Below are 14,366 nucleotides of genomic sequence, written 5' to 3' on the forward strand. Positions count from 1 at the left end.
CTCCTTTTACCTTGAGGAATAACTTGATTTTTCAAAATATGATGCAAGTTTTTTAAACCTGCATCCACAAAAGGTTGTCTTGTTTTAGGCTCTGTTTGTTTGTTTGTTTGTTTGTTTGTTTGCCAAGCATGATATTCAGACACCTGCTCTTTCAAACAGCTGTGCTCAACTACATCTAAATGGTTGTTTGTTCATATCATAGATGTCATTTGGTGCAGAATAAACAGACCTCTACTGGGAGTAAATAATCATGTACCATCCTGCACACCATAAATCTGTGCTCCCTCAAATGTGCAACAAAAATGCTGTCAACAGCTAGCATCATGTGCGTAAGGAGACAAACTAGTTGCATGATAAAAACAGCTGTTCAGACATTTTTTCATGACATTTTCAGAACTTTGTAAACAGCTAGCATGTTGACTGCTAACTCTTAGCATGTTGACTGCTATCTGTTATCATGTTGACCGCTAACTGTTATCATGTTGACCGTTAACTGTTAGTATGTTGACTGCTAACTCTTACCATGTTGACCGCTAACTCTTAGCATGTTGACCGCTAACTCTTAGCATGTTGACCGCTAACTGTTAGTATGTTGACTGCTAACTGTTAGTATGTTGACTGCTAACTCTTAGCATGTTGACCGCTAACTGTTAGCACGTTGACTGTCTAGTGTAGATCGGACTTACTGTAGTTTGAATGGTCTTGACTCAGAAAAGAACCTCAATTATGGGCTACAATCATCATCATCATCATCATCATCTTCATACATGGAAACTAATAAAAGGCCTCGTGATGGGATCAGTCTGATGTCAGTTAAGAAAAGAGCCAACGGGCTAAAGTTTCATGGGCCTGCGGTAAGGAAGGAAAGTTCTGTGCTGAATGTTTGGATATATGAATTACTCAGGCACAGGGACCTGGAGAAAAGGGGTGGCCTTATCTTTTTTATTTATTTATACTTTATATTTGTTTATCATAAATACCACAACATTATTTTAAAGTGGTTGTCTTTAAAATTTTGGGCCAGCCCAGTGTTATTTTATGGACCATTCAGACCTGTACAGGCGGTCCTTAGGTTATGCAGTTCTCGACTTATGCCATTTTGACTTTATGACGCTCATTAAATAAATATGAATAAAGTGTAGAGCAAATTTCGAAGTTACGAGGTTCCGTATAAGCTCTTAAGAATCGTGACATGAAAGCTTTGACAATGCCTCAGTGCGTATATATTTATTTTATTTTAATAGAAATCTCCAGTTTAATTGCCTGTTCTGTTTTTCCAATAATATGAAGTATAATGTGTGTTTTACATAGTTATTTAGTGATTAAGGGGGTATTTAGAACATATATAAGGGTAAAAATCCAACATTTGCAGAATTTCGGTTTACACTGCGGGGTAGGAACAGAACTCATGTGTAAAACGAGGACCGCCTGCATGTAAACTGTCGGCCCTCTGGGAAAACCCGATGGCCAATCCGTCCATGCTTGCAGAGAAAGAGCAACACAGAATAATTGCAACATCAGATGTATTTATTTTTTTTATTTAAGTCCGTTTCTTTGTGATTCTGCATTGTGACATTTTGCCACTGAGCTTGAACATGTAATCTCATCTAAACAAATCTCCAGTGGTTTGTCTTAAACAGAAGAATAATCTCTTGCAGTTTCCACAGAGACGAACTCCGACCTCTGATGTGAAGAGAAACTGAAAGCATGGCAGTTTTTATCTGTGTGTCTTTGACTTGGAGATTATTTCTCCTCAGTGTGTCGTTAAAGACACGTATTTATATGAACATCCATCATATGTATTTACATTAACTATGTGATGGCTTGTGATACTTTGCCTGTTTTCTCTGCTTACTGACCTGCGTACAGACTTATATTCACATCCGGAACAGCCCAGCCTCCCATCAAACGGTGTCCTGTGTTTCAGTTTTACTGGAAAGACTGGGATACGGTGAGGCGGCTGCCTTTTGGGGTTTGTCATGTGGAGGGTCTGTCAATCCAACCACAACCACAACCGGCTAAAGCCAGGAGGAGGTGGCTTTCTCCTGTTAAGTGACTTCCTTGGCAGACCCGTGACTGTCATCCCTGGAACTGTTAAAGAACATTTCATAATTGATTTTCTGAGATACAAGTGTTGCTATTCGACCCATGCAGACACAGCATCCAAAGCTGACAACTGTATTTATATCATACATGCTAATAAAGGGAACTCAAATTTAACTTGGACCAGGAGACTCACACCACTAGGGAGGGTCAGTTCAGCCTCCACCAGTTTAACTCCACTGCCACAGACTGGGATAAACTCCTTCCCTCTACAGAGGTGTTTCCATGTAATGAAAACAAACGGTGTGTTCTAAGATCTCTGCAACACACCTGCTCAAAAAATTCTGTGAACAAACATTTTAAGTAAACCCTAAAACTTTTTCCTCCACACCTAAAACCTAAATAACACTTTCACCCCATCACACATATCTAATGGGCTCTCCAGGAACCTTTAAGTCGCGCTCAGGCTCCTGGGGAAATGTTTTAGTGAACACACTGGGCAGGACACCAGAAAGGTGTTGTAACAGACCAGTTTGCCATTACTCTCATCTCACACACACATTTAAACACAATAACTGCTTGAAAGATACAACTTTGCTGTTTTCTCAGTAATGAGCCCTCGATCAATGGTTAATCCAGCATCCGTACCGCATCCTGTCTCTTCTCAGAGATCTCTGCAGCCAGTAAAAGTCTTATCCTGACACCTGTGTTGTCTCTTGCCCTGTTGCTTTTCTTTCTCTTCCTCCGATTACATCTTGGTCTTCTTTGCTGAAGCAGGGTGTTAGAAACAGTGTGTTTATATCTGTTTGCTCGTGTGTGATGGTGTGTAAAGTGAAACTGGTCTTTTTGGAGTCCCAGAAGGAAGAGTTGCATAGTGCACTTTCTCAGCCTAAGGATGCTGCAGAAATGCAGAAAATAGAAGTGACTCTGCCATCAAACGAGTTCATAACACAGTTTAAAGTGGAAAAGTTGCATGATGTGTCTTTACACCATGAAAAGTGTAAGTCTCTCTCTCGTTCACAGGCTTCTTGGAGGCAGACTCACATCATCATCATGGTCTCCATAAATACCATAAATAAACGTTTATTTGCATCTCTATGAATCTTTAAAGTGTATCTGAACAACAATCTAAAGTCTGAAACAGTTATTTACATATTTTACAGAAACTGCTGCATTGTTACAGCCCTCTGATGGGAGTTATTTAAACTCCCGCTTTACGCCCTGACTCATGGTGAATGGCGGCCAGGCCTTACCTGAGGTCTCGTTGACTCGCGTGTTGTGGATGAAAAAGGTGAAACAGTTTTCTTTTGAACTCACAGAAAGGTTTGTAGTGTGTTTAGGGGAAAAAAAGACTTTGTGTTTAAAATCAGCTCAACAAGTCATTTTATTCCCAAAGGAAGAATCTGGTGATCATTGACGGAGCTCATACAGGATGGATGTGAAATATTTAACAACCTGTGGCGTTACAGTGGGACTTTGTTGCCATGACATGAAATTAAAATAATAATCTCTTAAGAAGCTGTGAATCTAATGAGAACGTTGATACATGAGGCAGAAACAAGTCTTCTTACGATCCAGAAAGGTGTATTTTTTTCCCTCTCATCCACCTGTTTACCTGATGTACTTGGAAGGATCAATCTCCTTATCATCTCTCAGCAGCCATCTCTTAGAGAGACATGAATGTGATGCTTCTTTAACGGCTCCTTTTCTCTCATTTCCATCACATAACACTCTTAAATATCACTGAAACACACCAGCAGTGCAATTAAGTCCTGTTATTCATGCTTTTCTTCAGTGTAGTCCGTCTTGCACATTAATAAAGGCCGTAAAATCTTTGTTTCCATTTACAATGTCTGTAAAAAAACAAAAAAAAAACAAAACCACAATGATGAGACAATTTTTTCACTGGTCTGTATCCGTAAATGAAACATTTACACTCTTATGGCTCAGCTGTTGCCACAGCAACAGCTGATAACTTGTGTTCCACCGCATCAACCGCAACGCAGCCTGGTTATTAGGGGTGGGAACGTCGAACCAAAAAATCGAGTATCTGGAAAGATAGCAGCAGAATGATGGTCTGGCTACTGCGATGTTTTTTCCTAACTTTCCTAACGTTTGTACATTTAATTTGGGCTTAGTCTACAAAAATCAGCAATATTGAAGAATTGTGAGAATTGCTATTTAAGTCGAATTGGCACCCAAAAAAAATCAGAATCAAATCCAATCAGGTCGAAAGCATATCATCACAGCCCTACTGGTTATTATGTAATACTAACTGGGACCGGCCCAGTGATGGACTGGCGACCTGTCCAGGGTGTTCCTGCCTCCCGACCAATGATTGCTGGGATAGACTCCTGCTTCCCGCGGTGTTTATTGGAATAAGTGGTGAAGAAAATGGAGGAATGGATCGACCAACTGGGACTGGTCTGGTGAACTCCTTCTCAGTTGCAGGACACTAAATATCCTCATGTCTGGCATAGTTTGCCCGGTAAATGTGCTGCTATTTGAACCGCGAGCTTCAATGATGCAAAGCTGTAGGTTGACGGATCTTCCTGTCCTTGTTCTTTGTCGACTTGGACGACATGGTGCTGAACACACAGCACTAAACACTTACAGTCTGAAAGCAAGTCAGACTTTGTCAAATAATGACCATGTAGAAATAATAATGTGTGGGAGAGCAGACTGTTACATCTGCTCCATCATGGGGTCCCTTTGGTTTTCTTAGTCTGCAGCTTTTTAATCATAAAACTGATGTTTTTAATGCATTCATGTTAATACTAAAGCTGAAAGAACTTCATACTGGTAAAAAAAAAAAGAAAAAAACAATTTTTCTAAAGTTTTATGGGAAGTTTTCATCACATGAAAGAAATGTGCCATATTTGTGTTTAAAAATCACAAGCTGGAGAGACTTGGAGACTTTTAGATTCCTGAGATGTGCCGTGGTACAAGTCGGATCTGGTTGCTTTTGGTTTTATTGATGATTTTCCAGGACAAGATCATGGCAAATAGGACCTCTCCATCATCGCTGCATCTCATGCGACTGCACCTCAGTGACCCTCAGACCCATCAGGGAGTCCCTGTTCAGATGATGACAAATGAAACACACCTGTCCTCATCAGTTCTGTATGAAAATCCACACCTGCTGATGAGGCTGTTGCCAGTCAAATGTCAAATAGCTTTAAGCCTTTGAAGGAAGCAACATGATGGAAAAAGTGTCTCATGTCACCAAACAAACATGTGAATTTACAGCTTTGTTGTAGCAGCGCTGTGATGAAAACGCTGCCAGTCTTCATTTTAATGAACTGAACGAAGCAAATGTGTTTCTAACTGCTGCTAAACGCCGGCTGCATCACTATGAGCCTCGTTCTGGCTCTGAGATGCTGCAATGTCATATTCATGAGGCTCAAACGTAAAGTCACGTTCATCCATGAGGCGCTGCTCGTCTGCAGCTCACCGCCGTCTGCTGAAGTTTACTGTTGACAATCTGATGGAAGTCTGAAAACATCGCCTGTCGTCCATCATGCAATGTGCCTCCAAAGCACACACACACACACACACACACACACACACACACACACACACACACACACACACACACACACACAGTGTAAGTCAGAGTTTATTCTGTTTGTATAAAGTAGCCCCAGTAGTAACTCTGCACTGGCATGTTCCCACACAAACACCATGATAACTCCCCCCTGCTTCTGAGTCAGACTCAGAAACATCATCATGAGGTAAAAGTATCATCCTCCTTCTGCGGTTTGCTTTTATTTTTTCCATCAAATGATTTATTTGCAGCTTTAGCCTCCTTATTTTCAAGAGTTGTAACTCCACTTCAGTTTCTTCTTATTCTAATTCATTTACTGGACGTGTCTCTGTGTTTCTTTATGGTATTTATGTTAGATTTAAATAATAATTGCATTTAAATTGATTTTAAAATGCGTAAAAATGTAGAACAACAAGTCAAATCATACAATTTTGATTTATAGTAACTTTATTCCACAATCACATTTATTTATTTGACTAGAAAAAAAAGTTGATAAATTATAGTTAAACATTGCAATAATGACTTATTTAAGATTTTCCGTTTTGTTCTTCGTATTTCAGCTGATTTGAAGGTTTAATAAAAAAAAAAATGGCCCAAAGCTGTTCAGAGCCAAACACAATGTTTTCCTGCAAGATCTTAATGTTGTCTTTTATCATGATGCTGTTTATGTAATGAGGTTACCTGGAACCCGAGATGAAAAACTAATCCAGCATCTCATTCCCATCACCCGGAGATACCCTCACCAGGTTGGATGCTTCTGTGTGTCCTGGTGAAAGATTTGTCTACAAGGCCAAACACCTCCATCTTTACTTTATCAGACATTTCTGATGACAAACACGTTGTCCAGGTCAGTTATTTCACACTTACACTTTGTGAAATCTTGGATTTGTGAGGAAAGCACCAGGCTGTAAGAATAGATTGCTGTGGTTTGGTTATTTCTGGATTTACAACCGGAAACGGGTTATTCCGTCATCTAACAGATTAATTATCTGATTTAAGGACTGAGTTTAATGGATTTTAATCCAGGCAGGTGCACATCTCCTCTTCTTCCTCCTCCTCCTCATTCTCCTCTATCAGCGCGCAGCTTCGCGCCGCGGCCGCGTCGTTGCGCGCCGCCGTTGCGCGCCGCGGCCGCGTCGCTGCCTCTCCGTCTCGCTTCTTCAGGGAGGAGCGCACCTTGAGCTGCTCAGTCGAGCGCCGGCTCTCGCGCGTCACGCGCACAGTCTCCTGCGCCGGACATCAGATGAAACAGCCTGCAAGCTGCTCAGTTCAGGGACGGTTCCTGTTTCTTCTGGAAAACTCTCTGGATCCTCGGACATCTTTTCACTTCTGCATGTAAACTTTGTTTGAACATCGTGACATGTTACTGAACCGGATGTTGGTGTCTGGAAGCTCGTGGATGAGAGGAATGCATGTGTTACTCCACTTGGGTCTGTTCCTGCAGCTGGCGGTGTGGAAGACGGTGAGTCTCAGAAACATTTTTACATGCCAACAACTCAGAGCAGAAAAATATGCTGAATTTATTTATTTATTTTTTTAAACACTCACAACACACTTAGCAGTGAGGTTTGGATACAAGTTACTGCGTAAAAGTCTTGCTCCATCTCTAATTTCTGTACAACTGATGAGGAAAACAGGAAAAGGCTGCAGAAGGATGGAAACATCAGTTTTAATGCAGACCGAGACAGGAAGAAAAAAAAACAAAAAAAACCAACATTTTACTTCTTTAAAAAAGCTTGAAAATGAGTATTTGGTTTGCAGCAGCTTTGTTCTTCAGTCTGAAGCTTCTTGGAGGAGCCTTCATGTAGTTTTCCAGGCTTATTGAAGGACTTTGCAACGCTCTTGTTTGTCCATTTCTGCCACTGCTTCAGTATGATCCTGGTTCTGAGGGGACCCATCCCTCCATCAGACCAGTTTCCTCTGGTCTCCAGTTCTAGTGTCATGCAGCTTACCACGTTATCCTTCTCTCTCCGTTTCATTAACCCTCTGGTTGGTAGTTTTATTGTCTGTTTTGACTTCTTAGATTAAGAATTAACAGGAGTTATTTCTAGTTAAACAATGTCAAGCCAATTTTATTTATAAGCACATTTTAAAAACTCTGATGTTGATCAAATGTAGCTAATACTGATCAAATGGAAATGAAAAAATAAAGAGTTGATTAAACAACAATAAAACCAGACATAAGAGGAATAAAAGACAAACGTGAAACCATGCTCTGTCTGGCTTAAAGCAAGCAAGTAAAAACGAGTCTTTTAATGAAGCTGGACGACGTCCACAGCTGGGGGGGGGGGGGGGGGTAACAGCAGAAAAAGCTTTGTTGTCTCTTATTCTCAGTCTAGACAGCAGACATCTACATCTACAGGGAGTCTGAAGGGTTAAAAGATTCATGTATATTTATGAAAATGTTGCTTTTATGTTAATCTGCTAAGAAAGTGAAATAAACACACACACACACACACACATCTTACAATGTGACATTAGTGATGCTGAGTCTGGTGTAGATGTGATTCCATCTCAGAAAAACCAGTTTGTATCTCAGACATTGAACTGGGAGGAATTTTGCATTTGGTTTTAAGCAAACGGGGAATCCTGGAGCATTTTCTGCATCCAGCAGCTCCCTCAGCACAACGCAGCGACACCGCAGGTCACCCCTTCCCACCGCCAGCAGACTGGAAAGCAGCTCAACATAACAGCAACCCCACCCCCCTGTCAGTCTGCCTCCCCATCACCCCCGCTGCTTCCCACCGCTCTGTGGAATTATATGTAAAGAATCAAATATTATAATATTTATTAATCTGTGATGGACATGCGACCTGTCCAGGTATACCTGCTGGGACAGACTCCATAGACCCCGCGACCCCGTAATTGGACTAAGTGGTGCAGAAAATGCATTTATGAATGAATTTTTATTTATTATTTATCTTTATTCCTTAATATAACCTGATGACTAACATGTGCATATATAGCTGCTGTTATGCCTCCTTTGTGTCCCATCCTCTCTCCTCTGGGACTGTCCTTATATTCTTGCTGCTGTGACGTGAACTTTCCCACTCAGGGGTCAATAAAGTCTGATTTCAGTCAGAAACTCGACATTATGTGGATTCACTGCAGAAGCAACTGAATCGTGTTGATAGAGTGAGCAAACCTGCAAATCTCTACCCCCGGGTTAGGGTGTGGAAACGCTAGATATAAGTGCTTGTTATCCATTATGACCATTTCATTTGATTATTCCATAAGTTAAACAAATATTTTTGTTTTATTATTTTCCAAATGAAAAGAACAAAATAAAAGACACATTTTCTTCTTGCTTCTTGTTCTTAGTGTCGATATTATGATGGCTTCTTGACAGCCACGTTTCCATGGAGACCATTTCTGATGAGGCTTTGGCCAACACGGATCAGATGAAGGTGCACATGCATCTCTCAGGTCTTGGTCCAGGTTTTAACTGGATTTTAGAGCCAGTTTATCTGCTGTAGATATGTCCAGTTTCTGCCGCCATGCTGCGATGCGCCGAGTTTCCAGCTGACAGAGAATCACCTTGTTGCTGCTGAAATCCTGCTTTCTGTCTGACCTTTTTCTAATGAAACTAAAGCGTCTTTATGACAGGCTGCTGGTTGCAAACAGGCTAAAGATCCAGTTTGAAACTGGTTCTTTGCTGAGTTGACTGTTATGTGTCGACGACACTGTTTAGTTTGGGTGCTTTTTCTGCTTGAAGGATTTATATGTCAGCGTTTAGTCCCTGGAAAAGGGTCAGTCATAAGAACTGGATGGAAAATAAGTGAAAAATCAGCAAATTTCCAAAGAAAAGCTGATAATTTAAAGGTCTTCAGACCAGTTTGACATTTCATGAGACGCCGACCGGCTCACACTGAGCTGATGCTGAGCTGACAGACGAACATTTTGCCCTCTTGGCCTGACAAAGGTCTTCATGGCTGAAACACATTGGCATGCTTTTATAAAACTTGTTATGTACTCCAGCAAGAATTTAGTTCTTACTATTTGAGGCACAAGAACAAAACAAAGTTTGCTTTGTTTCGGTCAGTCCGTACTCCTCGAGAAGCTTCGTCTGCAGCGGGAGGGTTGTGCAGCCAATCGTGTCCAAGTCTTTAAATGCCCACGTTAAATGTCCAACCAATCACACAACACTTCTCCCGGGGAAGAAAGTTCTGCGTGGCTGATGTGTAGAGAAGTCTTCAGATCTGTACAGTTACGTCTGTGAAACCGACACGCTGTGAGGTCAGAATGACGTCGTTTTGTTGAGAAGAAGAAAGAAGTTCTCGCTCCTCGTGGTGTACGTCAGGCTTTCCACCAGCCATGTTGTACAAAAGGCTTTTCATCATCATCCCCTCCAGCGCCTCAGATCTCTCTGTAAAGCTGAAGAACAGCAGAGGAACATTGTTCCTACAAGCAGGTAGAACTCCATGCACTTTGTTTTCTGCCTGCAGTTAAACATGGCGAGATGTTTCAGGTACGAACATTCCCATACCGTGTTATTACTGATGCTCCAGTTTTACCTTTTTAATTCGTAATCAGCAGCCTGGTGATGGGCGATACCAAAATGACTTCTGTCGATACCATGACTATCGATACTTCTTCCCCCTTGAAGGAAAATCATAATTTTACAGTGTGTAATTAATGTACTCTGTACAGTCAATCACTTTATTGACATTATAGGACATTATGAAATATATAAAACAAGAATTTATTTTAAATAGTGCTTTTAAAACAGTGATTTGTACTGATAAGTTCAACGATAAAGGATGAAATAACTTTTATTGACTTATTAAATAGAAAAGAAAACTACATGTAAAAGATGTATTTTGTTGTAAATACAACAAAATATAATCTTTTGTAACCATTAAACCAATTATATATCCATAGAAAACCTCATAATTAACAGTATCGGCATCATCATGACGTCTGATTGGCTGCTGTAATCATGTGACTGAAGGAATAAACTGCGATTCACACATAGTTTTATTGCTGTAATCTCTCAGAAGTGGAAGCAAACGGCATGTTTTCTTTCAGCAGAGCGGCATCTCGATACTCAGAGATATGAAATCTGATGTTTTGATTGGCTGATATCAACATATAGATTTCAGAGTATTGATACGCTCATCCTTGCCAATGAAATGGGAGAAACTCTAATGGTTACCAGTTTAACCTTTTATCTTTAAAACCACAAAAAGACCAGTTTGTATTGGACAAAAATAAACAGAATAAATGCTTTTTTTTTTTTTTTTTTTTTTTTTTTTTTTTAATTTAGCAAATATTAAGAAGAAAAATGGTTGAAATATGAAACAGTGGTGTTATAACACATGATCACACTTTGGGTTTTACATACCCAAACCAGTTGGTAGAGATACTCAGGCTGGTTTGTTTCCAGATTTTTTAAAAGAAATTCATCAAAGTCGCTGCAAATTTACCTCTACCAGATGGTAGAGCAGGACCTTAAAGGGTTAAACGCTCTAAAACGTTCAATCAGCTGTAATTCCTCAGATATCTGCACATGTATGGAGCTGCTGCGTGTTTTGTGTCAGTGGTCTCACATCCGTTTCTGTGAATCAGGGTCGTAATTCCCTGATGGTGACTCAGTTGTGTCATGGTTCCCTGGAACCATTTCAGGCGGTGTTTGACCTCTTTCGCATAGTTGGACTTGTGGTCTTCGTATTCTTGACTTTTCTGACTTGTTTTGGTGTTTACATCTAAAGAATGCGGTGCAACATGTTTCTCTTAGCCGTGGACATCGGTGATGAAACATGCCTGCATATACCTCCAGTAAATATTAAATAGAGGAGAAGAAGCAGCGGTGCCTCCTGAGGCTCCATTAACACCGGACGCAGACAAGCAGAAAAGAGAAAGCATTAATATCTTCTCCCTTTTCCCAGCGTTTGTACATATACTGGTCTGAAAGTCAAATAATCCTGATAATCCAGAAGAATATTCCAGTTTTATTCCGTTTCATCCTCACTTGAACTGGCGCTCAGAGCCGCGAGCTGTGGCCACGTGGTCTCTGACGAAGGTTTGTGTCCTTTCTGATCCTGAAGGCTCCTAATGATCCTCTGCTGTCCGTTCTTTTTATAGCCTCCTCCACCAGACTGTCCTCAGATTGTCACTTTATGTATTTTATGACAAATACATCTTATTCCTTTTAACTACAGCAAGTTTCTCTTGCTTCCTGCTGACATTTAGTCTTACAAACTCGTCTTTGTTCTTCCAGGATCTGTTTTACCCCTAAAACGGAGAGAGACGTTAAAGCCTCCTGAAATGAGCTGAAACTGTGTTTATAGATGTATCTTCTGCTTAAAGCTTCTGAACTCTTGATCCCTGACAACAAATGACTCTGTACCTTCTGTCTCCAGCAGCCCGAGGCAAGTCCTGCTGCTGCCTGAAAAACAAGCTGTAAATCCTTAAAGTCAGTTCTAAAAGGCCACAGGTAAACTGTGCCGGGGGGCGAAAAGAGGAAACGTGCTGCCTTGTTCCTCTCTTCGTCCTGCAGGTGGCGCTTTCTTCAGCTGGACAATAGATTCTGGGTCCAGTAATGAATGATGGTACTTTACTGATGAGGAACAAAAGGACAGAAAAAGGTTTGAGAGTCGGGACATAAAAGTTAAAGATCCGTCTTTGCAGATGCATTTTGAGCGAACACAAGCTGTGGCGTATCGAGCAGAATCAGACCGTAGTTTCACTCAGGTTTTATCGTTTCTTTCTGTTTAGTATATCAGGATTGATTGGGGAGAGAAATATTTGATAGACTGCTCTGTCTTTTCTTGCTTCTGCTGGACGGCTGTTTGCCGTCAACGGTTTTGGGTACTTTTTTAAATTTTAATTTTATTCAACCTTTATTTAATCAAGTAAAATCAGATGAGAACAACTTCCTATTTACAACGATGACCTGGCAGGAGGCCAGACAAAGACAAGCCGACAAAACAAGATCAAATGAGGCCAGAGAAGAACAAGTAGATGGAAACAATACAGACAAATGAAGTCTCACAACCAAAAATATAAAAAGATCATGATGTTAAAAGCACTTAAATAACCACTAAAATAAATGTCAGGAAACTAGAAAGATATGGAGCGTTTTAATTTCAGTTTAAACGAGGTGATTGATGTGAGAACAGAAAGTTTGACTGAATTTTGGAGCGAGTTTCAATCCTTTGCTGCAGCAAAGTGAAAGGAGTTCTGGCCGGAGACAGTACGGATGGTTGCTTTGGGAATGATGCAAAGGGATGGAGAGGTATTTGGGCGTTTCTCTTAAGTGTCCTGTGGATGAACAGGAGCCAGATAAAGACGCCTCGTGTGGAGGCAGGACCAGTCTATCAGGATTACAATGATAAGCTGAATATGGTGAGCCTGTGGAAATCATGGAAGGAGCTTCAGCTTCTAAACATCCCAACAACTGGAAGAACTGGAAGAAGTTCATGAGTTCAGGCTGGAATACGCTCAGTCGCGTCTTACAGGTCCTCCTAAAGCTGCACCAATAAATCGCAGGGTTTAAAAGTTCACATTATTCATGTTCTCACACTAAACGATGCTCAAAAAGCGCTGCTTGGATACGACTTTACCGCTCACACTGTACGTCCGCGCACGGCACGACCCTTGTACTGTAACGTCATACGGAAGCCGGAAGTGAGGACATCCAGTGTTTGTTAAAATGCCTCGGCTATTTGTGTCAATCTGTGTGCGGAAACCTCCACACACAGATTGACACACACACACACACACACACACAGGCACACACACACTAGACGAGACGTTGGCTGGGGAGACGTGGGTAACAAGGTCTGTCCTTTCTGCACCGAGAATTGCTGCCATTAACGTTGATCTTCACTTTAACTACGCGTGCACGTAGTCTGATCGGGAACTAGTTAAATGTACTAAATCTAAACTGTTTTTCCTACTAATGCCTAAACCTAACCAGCGAAGAGCAACAGCATCCGTCTGGTGACGACGGATTGTTGTTCCATCATCACGGGAACTAGTTAAATGTACTAAATCTAAACTGTTTTTCCTACTAATGCCTAAACCTAACCAGTGAAGAGCAACAGCATCCGTCTGGTGACGACGGATTGTTGTTCCATCATCACGGGAACTAGTTAAATGTACTAAATCTAAACCGTTTTTTTCTACTAATGCCTAAACCTAACCAGCGAAGAGCAACAGCATCCGTCTGGTGACGACGGATTGTTGTTCCATCATCACGGGAACTAGTTAAATGTACTAAATCTAAACTGTTTTTCCTACTAATGCCTAAACCTAACCAGCGAAGAGCAACAGCATCCGCTTGGTTACGACGGTTTGTTGTTCCATCATCACGGGAACTAGTTAAATGTACTAAATCTAAACCGTTTTTTTCTACTAATGCCTAAACCTAACCAGTGAAGAGCAACAGCATCCGCCTGGTTACGACGGTTTGTTGTTCCATCATCTCATTCTGCAGATTTCACTGGTTTTTATGATGGTTTAATGAACACAGGAAGCCTGAAAATGATCCGCAGCTTTCCTGATACAGTCCATCTCAACAGAACCAGGTCCAGAACAGCTTTCAAAGGGCAGGAAGTCAGACGATTAGCATGAAAATGACTTTGTTGATCTCAGAGGGGAAATTTTTAAAGTTAAGTTCTTTGTAAATATTCTTAGAGAATGTGCAGCTGGCGTACTTTCTGCCTAAACAAAAGAACGTCTCTTTGGCTGTTCACCAGATAAAGCAAATCTTCCAGCTGTTTCAACATCTTTTTAGACTTTAGTTAAAAACAGCAGTTTGTTCATAACCAAA

General features: G+C 41.0%; 1 protein-coding gene across 1 annotated transcript in view; it reads left to right on the forward strand.

Moving 5' to 3' along the window:
- Positions 1–6,950: 6,950 nt before the first annotated feature.
- ghrhrb (growth hormone releasing hormone receptor b) overlaps positions 6,951–14,366 on the forward strand; it is a gene marked incomplete at both ends in the record, with an annotated part of 57,376 nt that continues 49,960 nt past the window's right edge. The window contains one exon of the mRNA XM_079245178.1: positions 6,951–7,052. Coding sequence (XP_079101304.1) covers positions 6,951–7,052 — 102 coding nt within the window. The remainder of the gene's footprint in view (positions 7,053–14,366) is intronic.

Source organism: Telmatherina bonti, assembly GCF_933228915.1.
Source record: "Telmatherina bonti genome assembly, chromosome: 8".
In the NCBI taxonomy this organism is placed as follows: Eukaryota; Metazoa; Chordata; class Actinopteri; order Atheriniformes; family Telmatherinidae; genus Telmatherina; species Telmatherina bonti.